Below are 12,057 nucleotides of genomic sequence, written 5' to 3'. Positions count from 1 at the left end.
TGTCGCCACCATTGTTACTTTGGGCGATATACTTACCACGTAGTTCGATATATATTCTCTATCCAACGGCTTAGTAACACTTAGCCAGCCAGTGGCCCGTTCAATGATAAACAGCCCCACAGGTGGCGTATCAGCCCCCTGCCCAGTGATGGCATAAAACACAATCAGCTCCTTGGCCTTGCTAGATTTCACCTGAGGGAATTGGATGAGAAAGACAAAAATTACTTTCCGCCATTTATGAAATAATTTCCAGACAATTGTGTAGTGTCCTCAGAGCTGCCATCTGCTCATGGTCACATCAGCATCCCAGCCGCCTATGTACCACTTGGGTAGATCCCGGTTTGATTGTCACTGATCACAGCCAATCAGAGGAGGTGCAGTGGAGACAAGCTGTTCCGGCTACCTAAGTGTACGGTCATGTGCCCCCTGTGCGGACTGAACAGGCCAAGTGGTTCTACGTAACACCTACCTGGACCATCTGCTTGGGGAAGGGACCTCTTTCATTCTCCGATATGGTGAGTGGGGGGATGACCCAGTCTCTCTTTTGTCTTTTCAGTCCTCGCTCAGAGCTGGTGTGATGCTTATGTCCATCCTGAAAAGGTCAAATGAGAAAAAAACTAATACAAAAGTGTATATATATATATTTTTACAGGAAGCATTTACGTTACCGGCGGTTGGGATGCCAGCTGACGGAATCATGGCGCCAGCATCCCAACTGCCAGCAGGACACCAGCACAGGAACTCCAACATGGATGAGGATGCCAATATTGAAAGATTAGGGTAAGGACGAGGAGGGGGATTTAGGCACTTGGCGGAAATTTAAGGTTAGGCTGTGGGGGAGGGGGCGTTAGGTATAAGTCATATGGGATTGGGGTTAAGGAAAGGCACTAGCAGGGAGGGCTAGGGTCAGGATACGGGGAACGGGGGTGGGCCGCTCTAAGAGCTGGTTAGGAGCTAGGGGGTGAGGGTTAGATTACTTATTGAGCCACTGTCAGGATTCTCAGATGCTACCAGTTATTATATAGCGCAGACATATTCTACAGGGCTGTACAGAGAATATTTGAACATTCACATCAGTCCCTGCCCCAGTGGAGCTTACAATCTATATTCCCTACCACATATACATTCTAGGGTTAGTTTTGTTGGGAGCCAATTAGCCTACCTGTATATTTTTGGTTTGTGGGAGGAAACCGGAGTACCCAGAGGATACCCACTAAAGTACGGGGAGAATATACAAACTCTGCACAGTTAGGGCCATGGTGGGAATCTAAGTAAGCCATGACCTCAGTGCTGAGGCAGTAATGCTAACCTTTACACCGTCTGTGCTGCCCCACACACATACATTGTGTACTTCCATTAAAAATACGCTTTTAATACACTATGGAGTGCACCTTTCTTCTCTCTCTTGTTGTCTAGATCACACTCCCAGAGGGTGGATCCCAGAGGCTTTCCACATAAGAAAGGTTGCTGTTGGGACTCATTTGGACCCTTGTGCCCGGAACCTTATGTGTTAAACAAAGTTTTTTTTACACTGGACTATCAGTATATTTTCCAATAGTGGAAAGGTGCCTATAATACAGAAACACAGTCCATAAGTGATAATCCTTTTTCAATGATGCAACGAGGATTTCATCCAATATTAATTTTTATTTTGTCCTTCAATGGAGAGTCAATAGTACAAGCGGATGCATAAAAAACGTCCCTCTTTTTTATGCATCTGCTTGTACTATTGACTCTCCATTGAAGGACAAAATAAAAATTAATATTGGATGAAATCCTCGATGCATCATTGAAAAAGGATTATCACTTATGGACTGTTTTTCTGTATCATAGGCGCCTTTCCACTATCGGGAAAACATCAGGAGCTGACTGGCAACTTTCAGCCTGGATGCCTCTGCTATAGCCGTTGTTCCACCGCCCTAGTATTCAGCAAGGATTAAATTGCGCCTGGTGCTGCATTTATTCTATCATAGGGTGCTGTTACATGTAGTATACAGCCACATACACTGTAGGATAGAATATATAGATAGATCTATATAGATCTATCTAAAATGCTGGCCGCAGGATGGGGGCACAGTAACAGCGGGGGATCAGGCGGCTCTCTCACTACAGAAATATCCGGCAGCAGCTCCAGATCTCCATGCGCACTGACAACAGCGTCTGCGGCTGATAGCCGCCCAATACGCTGTTATGTGTGAGAGGAGGGAAGCCTGTGTGCCTACACGTGGCTACCGATGCTGGGGGTAAGAGCAAGCGGGCAGAGCTGTGTCCTTGGTCCTTTCCCTGCTACTCCAGCTGCATGGCAGGGTCTGTATTCTGCCACTCACCCTGCCTGGCTGCCAGTAATTAACCTGCTTCTGATGGTGGCTGGCCCCAGTCGGCAGGCTGCGGTGTACTGCGTTGCTTCCTGGCTCCTGCTCTTCACCCCAGGTTAGGCATCTCCTTCCTGCTGCCGTTTGTAAATATGGATGTATATATATTTATATATAGGGGGGGGGAGGGGTCTGGGAATAATATAAGGGGGCTGTAGATATTACTAAAGGGAGTGGGCAGTTATATAATAATTATATTACAGGGAGGGGGCCAGGGCCTAATAAAAGAGCGCTGGGTCCTGGCCATTCACCGCCATCTTGGCTCTGTGTGGTGTGTTTAGCTCCTTGGCTGCTGAGGGGCTCAAACCAGCACCGATGGACATTTGAAATAAGGCTATTGCCCACCAGCCTATCAGAGCTCACGGACTGGCAGCTGCATTTAGCGATTGGCTGCCAGACCGTGAGCTTCAATTTACTCACTACCCAGTGCCATATTTCAAATGTCCGTCGGCGATAGTATGAGCCGCTCAGCAGCATAGGAGCTGAGCGCACACTCCACAGGGCCGTGGCGGTGAGCTCTCTACTCCCCTTTTATATGGCACTAATATAGGAATTCTAGAAGGGGCACTAATGTGGGCAATGTTTAAGTTGCACTACTGGGGGAAATTATGTGTAAGAAAAATTACTGGAAGCATAATACATAATGGGCATTAAGTGTGTGACATAATGTGTAATGGATATTATGGTGTGTGGCATAATAAAATGGGCATTAAGGGGCGAGTCATAATGTGTAATAAGCAATACGGTGTGCTGCAATGTTTAATGGGCATTACAGTGTGCGCCAATGTGTAATGGGCTTTACGGTGTGCAACAATGTGTAATGGGCATTGCGGTGTGCGGCATAATGTGATTTGGTCACTACAGTGTGCGGCGTGATGGGTACTGCAGTGTGTGGCTATGTGTAAAACAGCTAGCGGCCAGCATTGGAACCCATCACACACAGCGTGGATAATATGAAAAGTCAATGTGAGTATTTAAATCTGAATGTTTACTGTTATGCACTGGGACAGGGAAGGGTTTTTTTATGCAGAGAGGGACGGGGTGGGTAGTTGTTTGCTCAGAGGAGAGATTTCAATTGTGGGGCTGTTATGCAGTGGGAGGGGGGGAAAGGATTTATATGCCCATAGGAGGAAGGGGGTTATATGTGCAAAAGCCCGCCTACTACAAATCGGGAGGAAACATGCCCTTGCTCCGGGCACCGTGGCACGTAGCTACACCACTGAATATACGCAGGTGCACGTATAAATAAATAAGGGGGGGTGAAACATGCCCTTGCTCCGGGCACCGTGGCACGTAGCTACACCACTGGGGAAGAGGGCGGGCAGCTGACATCCGCTGCCTGCCCCTCACACCCACATCACGGCTGCATTAGCATGGGAACACCCAGTGTTTTCATGGGGATGCTGGGCTTTCTCATAGGTGGTAGCACCTCACCGCTAACCCATGCCCCCCGTCCACATTTAGTCACGTGTGCTCCAACATGGTTATCCTGTATACCTGGACTGTAATGGTGGAGTTACGACTCTCTGGCATATTGTATGGATGTTATCTCTGTGACAGGGGACTCACCGCTCTATGATGAGAGTGTTTCTTTTTCAAGGTGACAGTAGTTTCGGCCAGAAACATTTCCCTTTCTACGGCGGAAACACGGAAGGTTCTGTGCCCATGCACCTGTGTAAGGTGCTTAGTGGCAACTGATCCGTCAGCTTGGACTTCAAAATCGGGGTCTTCCGAGACATAGTGCATTATCCGGGGTCCCCCGCAGCTTTCAAAGACAACTGGAAGAAAAAACACCCGCACACAGGATTAGACATTATTGCTGGACTTCCAACCGAGGATTACTATAGGACTATAGTATAATACTATAGTATTCTAGTAGGACTGGTATTACAGGACTCATATTATTGTAGGACTGGTATTATATCACGATTAAAAGGTGCAGACTTATGAAAGATTGGAGAGAGATAAAGGGCCAGATGTATCAAGCTTCAAAAAGTGATAAAATGGAGAGTGATAAACAACCAGCCAATCAGCTCCTAAATACGATGTCACAGGCTGGGTTTGAAAAATGACAGGTAGCAGCGGATTGGCTGGTTATCACTCTCCAATGTATCACTTTTGAAGCTTGATACATCTGGCCCAAAGTACCAACCTACCAGCTCCTGTAATTTTTCAAACCCTGCCTGCTATTGGGCAGTTATGAGCAATTGCATTAATGGAATATATCAATGTCAGCAGTCTCCTGTGACACAGACATTTTTGGGAAAAAAAAAAAAAGAGGGCTGGCACTAGCAGAATTGTATAGAATCTGGTAGCTTATTCACGTCAGGCATCTCACGCTGCATGGTTTACTGAGGCTGGATGTATGAGCATACCACTCAACTCTCCAGGAGGGAGACTATGCTCTGTTTCTGGACTTTCCTCTTATGTATGATTACCCTCATTTGTGATCAGAAAGGTGTTTCAACAATTAATCTGTTCAACGCAGGTGATGGCAATCATACATTAGCAAGTCCAGGAGCAGAGCAATGTGTCCCTCCTGGAGAGGGTCATGCTGGGAGATATGGTATGAGGCATATCACACTGCATGGTGTACTGAGGCTGGAGGTATGAGGTATATCATACTGCATGGTGTACGGAGGCTGGATGTATGAGGCATCTCCCACTGCATGATGTACTAAGGCTGGATGTATGAGATATCTCATGCTGCATCGTGTACTGAGGTTGGATGTATGAGGTATATCACGCTGCATGGTGTACTGAGGCTGGATGGATGAGGCATCTCCCGCTGCATGATGTACTGAGGCTGGATGGATGAGGCAGCCCGCAAGGGGGGGCGATCCACGTCCCCCCCCTTGCCGGGATTTCGGCGGTCGGGATTTTGAACGCCGGGATCCCGACCGCCGGAATTTCATACTGAATCCGTATGAGATATCACACTGCACAGTTTACGGAGGCTGGATGTATGAGGTATGTCAAGCTGCACGGTGTACTGAGGCTGAATGTATGAGGTATCACGCTGCATGATGTACTGAGGCTGGATGTATGAGCATCTCACGCTGCGTGATGTACTGGGGCTCGATGTAGGATGTATATCACACTGCATGGTGTACTGAGGCTGGATGTATGAGGCATCTCAAGCTGCATGGTGTACTGAGGCTGGATGTATGAGGTATCTCCCGTTGCATGGTGTACTGAGGCTGAGCCACGTGTTACCATAAATGAAAAACACATTACAGCTTTAAATAGCTAATTACATGGTCGATGACAGAAGGGTGGCACACAACGTGTCCATGCCACGTGTAGCTGCTATTTTTGTACAAGGCTGGTACCCGTAGTAGACACCAACCTCCCCTCTGGCTGAGCTATAACAGGAGGCTACATGAGGCATCACATGGGGCTGTTACACAGAGATATATTTGGAAAGACAAAGGTTTCTTAGTGGCTGACAAGACTGAACTCTCATGAATATTACTAAAGGTCACAAAACGGCTGCCAATACGTTGTATAACAAGGTGATATTGCAGTAGGCTTCATCAGAGAGTATCAGGGAGCCAAATGCAGAGTGCAAGCATTGGTAAGGAGAGGGGAAAAGACTCATTACGGTCCACTACTACTGGCACAAGGACCCCATACCACCACTACTGGCACCGGGACCCCATACCACCACTACTGGCACCGGGACCCCATTCCACCACTACTGGCACCGGGACCACAGTTCCACCACCACTGGCACCGAGACCCCACTCCGCCACTTGCTTTGGTCTAATTCTCAGAGATTAAATTAATTCCACCCCAATCCCTTGTGCCCCCAATGTGTGAGGGAGACCTGCTCCTCAGGGAGTCTGCGGGACTTTACCCCAGAATATGACCAGAGAGCCTTGCACGGTAAATTGCACTGGTACAGCATTATATATGGCTGCCGGACCACTGCCATGAAATAATAAATGGACCCCATAATCTCCACTTATTACCTAATTGCCTCATTTCACAGAATGCCCGTGCTGCACTCCAGTGAATTGTCGGGTCTGGGGCCACAATGATCACTGTAACTCATAGTCACTGGTGAAAGCCAGAAAGGACATACTGCCATAGGCGAATCTAGAATTATGGTAATGGATTGTCCCAGATCAAGACCTATGAGAAGGGGGACCTTTGCGTGGCGTAGCCGCGCGGCAGAAATGAGGCGTGGCCTCATGGGAAGGAGGCGTGGCATCACAAAAAGGGGTGTGGTATTACACTTTAGACCATACACAGTAATGCCGATTACAAATTTTAGCAAACTCCGTAATACCCATTACACATAAAGCCACACATCGTAATGCCAATTACACATAAGGCCACACACCATAATGCCCATTACACATTGTGCCACACATCATGATGCCCATTACATACTATATAACAAACCTTAATGCCCATTACATATTTGCCACATAAGTGCTGCTTACCTACGTGCTCATTGCTAGGGGGTTCTTGCTTGGTGGCACCATAGTACCCTTTACACATGATGCAGCACACATAATGCCCCTTACACATGATGCTGCACACATAATGCCCCTTACACATGATGCTGCACACCGTAATGCCCCTTACACATTAAGCCACACATTATGCGTAATGCCCCCATATACCGCCACTTGTAGCGTCTATTAAGCAATGCCCACAAAAGTGCCACTTACTGTCAATTTTTATCAGCGGTGTAGCTAGGTGCCATGGTGCCCGGAGCAAGGTCATATTTCGTGCCCCCCCCGTAATGAATTGGGGGCGTGGCTAACATGCGTTGGCAAGTTACTTTTGAAATATATGACACTGTGGCAGAATCTGCTGTGCAATATAAGATGCTGTAACGGAATCTGCTGCGCTATATAAGACACTAACGGAATCTGCTGCGCTATATAAGAAACTGTAATGGAATCTGCTGCGCTATATAAGACCCTGTAACGGAATCTGCTGCGCTATATAAGACCCTGTAACGGAATCTGCTGCGCTATATAAGACGCTGTAACGGAATCTGCTGTGCTACATAAGACACTGTAACGGAATCTGCTGCTATATAAGACGCTGTAACGGAATCTGCTGCGCTATATAAGACGCTGTAACGGAATCTGCTGCACTATATAAGACGCTGTAACGGAATCTGCTGCGCTATATGAGACGCTGTAACGGAATCTGCTGCGCTATATAAGACGCTGTATCGGAATCTGCTGTGCTATATAAGACGCTGTAACGGAATCTGCTGCGCTATATAAGACACTGTAACGGATTCTGCTGCGCTATATAAGACACTGTAACAGAATCTGCTGCGCTATATGACACTAACAGAATCTGCTGCGCTATATAAGACGCTGTAACGGAATCTGCTGCGCTATATAAGACACTGTAACAGAATCTGCTGTGCTATATAAGACACATATAAGAAAGATTCACCCCCCCTCCCCCACAAATCCCCCAAACCCCATGATTATTACCATAATTATTTATCTTTAGTAAAAAACTAAAATCCACCTTGAGAAGCAGAAACCAGAGAGATCCCCCCCTCCCCGGACCCCACCAAACCCCATGATTATTCCCTCAATTCTAAAAAATAAATCTACCTTGAGGAGCACAGCACAGACATTCTGTGTAGAGGCAGGGGAGGAGTCGTCCTTTTTTCTGATGCTCAGCACTGCCCGGGAGCCGGCCCGAGCAGCAGCAGCAGCTTGGTTAGGGACTGGACTGGAGCAGTGAGTCACGTGACGTGACCTCATCGTTTTCGCGCTGGCAGGCCGGGACCAGGTGAGCAGAGCAGACGGGGGTAGGCGCCGGGCAGGGCAGCCACTGGCGCTCGCTGCCCTGCGTGTGTGAAATTAATTATTGCAGGGCAGCAGGACTTCCCTCATTTGTGGAGAGGGGGCAGGGGCCCTGCGCCCCAACTGCGCCTGGAGCGTGTGCTCCGGTGGCTCCGCCCTCCCTAGGCCTCTGATTTTTATATGAGCCGTCGCTGCAGCTGCAGGGAGAGATGGAGAGCGGTGCAGCTGCTTCTATGGGGAGAGGAGCAGAGCGCAGCGCAGAGCACGCTCCCACTCCCCTCCTGGTGTCCCCTCTAGCCGAGTGGACATTTGAAATAAAATATTGTGCGTCCTGTTGTTGTGCGCGACGTCGGGGGAGCACGCCGGGCGCCAGCACCACATGATTAAAGGGGGGGGCGGGCTGAGGTGAAAGCAGGGAGAAGAATTGGAGCGGAAGCTGCAGGGGTAACAGTCATTGACAGCTGGGCAGAGAGCAGGGGGCTGCCCGGCTGTATTCAAAGCACTGCAGGCAGTGGCGTAACTAGATACATGTGGGCCCCATAGCAAAAGTTTGTAAGGGCCCCTATTTATTACCTTATGCTGAAAAATGTATACAGCACATGATACTTTGACAGGCAAAGTGGGCCCCTCTCAGCTCTGGGCCCCATAGCAGCTGCACCCCATGCACCTATGGTAGTTACGCCCTTGACTGCAGGTCACGGCTATTTGAAAGAATACCCCTTTCACAACAGAAAATGCAGGGATTTACCCGGGAATATGATCCCAGGATCATGCAGGGACATTCCCAGGCTGACCCCTTATACACCAGCCTAGTCCCTGCATTTTCTGGTGTGAGGGGGAGAGACAACCACTCCCCTCTCCCTACCCCCCTTTAGCCAACCAGCTATATCTTCGGAACCAACTGACCCATTTACATGAGACCAGTATCATATTGAAGAACTTTTGAGTTGGCTTCAAATGATTTTGGTCCTGTGAAACTGGGCTGTTTGGTTCCAGAGAAATCTGCCCTCAAAGAACATAAACAGTCATGAAATGACATTTAAGGAAAAAAAAAAAAAAAAAAACGGTTTAACCTCAATATCCCTGGAACCAATTAACTCATATGGATCCAGCCTGGTATCAGATTGAAGGCCCAGCGATTTGGGATTGACTAAGATCAACCTCGAGCTTCAGTGATGCCGAAGGGGGAACTGGCAGCCGTTGAACTGGGTGGGGGTCGGAATTAGCGGGTCCCATGTTATCCTATAGGGAAAACATTCCAGATTTGCCTGGCAGTATCTCCGGTTCACAGGGGGCTAGAGACATGGGGCTGGGCTCGTTGGAAAGCCCCATCCCTCAGCTACAAAATGGGTGGTCCTGTGCACCCCTGGACCACCCCCTAGATTCGCCTATGCATACTGCATCTCACCACGTGCCATGTCAGGAATCAGGACACAGACAGACATGCCCCCCCACAAAGGAAGGACGAGTTAAATAGGTCATCCCATATTTATTATTTGTTTGGGATTTTTCTTATATCTTCCAGAGAGATTTGAAAAGGACATAATGATTTTTAATAGGACAGCTAAACTGAAATGACATGAAATGCAGACTTAATCCAGGATTACTTCATTAACTGTACAAGGCCATAGGTCTATTCTTGAATGTGTTAGATAAGATAACACAGTTTCGCTGTACAGGTGCCTGTGAGACCAGTCTGGCAACTTCCTCTTAGGTATACAGGGGTGGGGTCCTGGGGTGCACACCAATTGAGAGGTGCGACCCTGCGGAGACCTTTCAGTAGAACTGCACTTCCTCTTAGGGTTAGGGTACGTTGCAGAACTAATGTCTGTGAATAAGACTGGCACAGACTGTCAGAGCTGTAACATCAAGCGTCGTCCATGGCGACTGGTCTAAGGCTTTTGGTCTGTTACAGGACTATTATAGTTCCACTACATATTGCAGCACTTTCCGGCCTATACCTGGCTCCTTCATCTCATTAGGCCCTGGAGTTTTACAATCTATACACAGTCACGGTCTGAATCAAATCCAGTGCTGTGAACCAGCAATGCTGACCACTGTGCCACTGTGTGGTCTATGGTAACCCCGCAACTGTGAACTATGGAGGGATAGGACAATGGGCACACTGGATACCAAGCCCGCCTGCCTGGATAATCATAAATATAAAGTCAGGTAATAAAGTCATATCTTACATTTATCTAATGTCCACATTTCAGAACTTGTGGGCATATGTCCCGGCATTGTGTTAATCAGAGCACACATTACACAATTTGTACTCAATGTGACATGGCGGGCAGCCGGGACCCGGAATTGGGAAGTGCATAAACACTACAGCAGATGCAGGGGGCAGCCATGCTAAATTCGACAGCATGGCGTTGCTAGCAATATTATCAGACTGAGCCGCATGCACGACCAACCTGAAGACACGGCGAGTAACTCATGTGATTGCGCGAGAGGGAGTATGCAAATCATACAAACAAAATATTGTCTAATGTAGGCATGACCAAACTATGGCCCTCCAGCTCTTGGCGGCAGCCATAATATGAATCTATGAGGTAAGGAGCAAAATGACCCGACACTAATGCAAGATACACACCAGAACGATGCAGATCATAAGACAATCGTACAATCATCTCACGATCTATTGAAGCACACGATCGGCATACGATCCAATCCCGATCTGTACCCAGTTGAAGGGGTCGTTTTCAAATCCTACATGCTGCAGGTAGGATCTGAACAACGCACATCAGATCGGAATCTTAGCAGAAATGGCACAAAACATGCCCAATTTTACATACAATTGGTCTCGATTGTATCGCAATAGGGTGAATTGGGGCCAAATCGTTCTGGTGAGTACCCTGCATAAGCCCATGACTTCTAATCACTTTCCTCACAAGCCACCTGTTAGACGCAGGTGTGGGGGCGATGGCGGCTGAGCACAATCCCTGTATAAATGCACCCGAACAGCTGCAATCAGATACCATAATCAGAGTTCTAGCTGTAACGAGACACTTCCCCCCTCACAAAACGCCCCTTGTCTGGGGTCTGTCTGGTCTATAGTGAACTAAGGACCTCATGACCATTTGTATATGTTTCGACTACTGCCACGTCAACCTTCTGCTTGTGATGACCTATTGCATGTCGATCTTTTAATGTCAACATAGACATTGTCGACTTAATGAACTACAATCTGACAGAGTAGAATAGCTCTCCTGCCTTTGCTAAACCACAGATAATAGAGGTCACGAGATGGTTGGTATTGTATTAAGGCAGCAGCTGGCATGCCAGAGATGGGCAGTGCCTGCCATGTGCCCGGTATACCCTCACGCTGCTCATGTGACAACTTCATATGCAGCATGGGAAGCGACAAGGCATTCCGTGTGAACACAAAGGGGTTCCTGTGCGTACAGCGCACTCTGACATCACGCCAAGTGTGTAATCACGGAGCCAGGTGCACATGTACGCAGCTTTTACAAGGCAAAAGTGTCACAAGTTGCCTCCGGGCATGTTAGAGGAGTCTGTCCATAGATACTGCACTGGGAATAGTACCCGGGGGGAATGCTGGTAATAGATACTCCGGGGTTGGGGGTGCAATTCCCCATTCTGTATACACGGAGCACACATTGTTATACTGGTCCAGCCTGCAGAGGGCGCTCCAGCTGGGTGTTGGGGTGGGTACACTATAAATCCCAGGTGACTTGACTGCTATTACGGTTCCAAGGTGGAAAAAAAATAAAAATCAATAAATATTATAATTACAATTATGGGAAATCGGCCTTATAGCCAGGGATACAGGTCTACGGATAAATAGACCACAAATATTGTATTAAAGGATTATTCCAACGTGACACCTTATCAACCTGAACGTCAGATCACCCCTCCACCTCCTGCAA

General features: G+C 47.9%; 1 protein-coding gene across 2 annotated transcripts in view; it reads right to left on the bottom strand.

Annotated features, from left to right (window-relative positions):
- Positions 1-12,057, bottom strand: part of LOC146046176 (cadherin-1-like) — a 51,143-nt gene that overhangs the window by 9,226 nt on the left and 29,860 nt on the right. For both annotated transcript variants that reach the window (XM_083165396.1, XM_083165395.1), the window contains exons 3-5: positions 3,942-4,150; positions 470-592; positions 37-192 (exon numbers count right to left, since the gene is read on the bottom strand). In XM_083165396.1, coding sequence (XP_083021522.1) covers positions 37-192; positions 470-592; positions 3,942-4,150 — 488 coding nt within the window. The remainder of the gene's footprint in view (positions 1-36; positions 193-469; positions 593-3,941; positions 4,151-12,057) is intronic.

Source organism: Crinia signifera, chromosome 11, assembly GCF_055691185.1.
Source record: "Crinia signifera chromosome 11, ASM5569118v1, whole genome shotgun sequence".
Lineage (NCBI taxonomy): Eukaryota > Metazoa > Chordata > Amphibia > Anura > Myobatrachidae > Crinia > Crinia signifera.
Note: the sequence above shows the minus strand (reverse complement) of the source record. Positions and strands in the feature narration are given on the sequence as shown.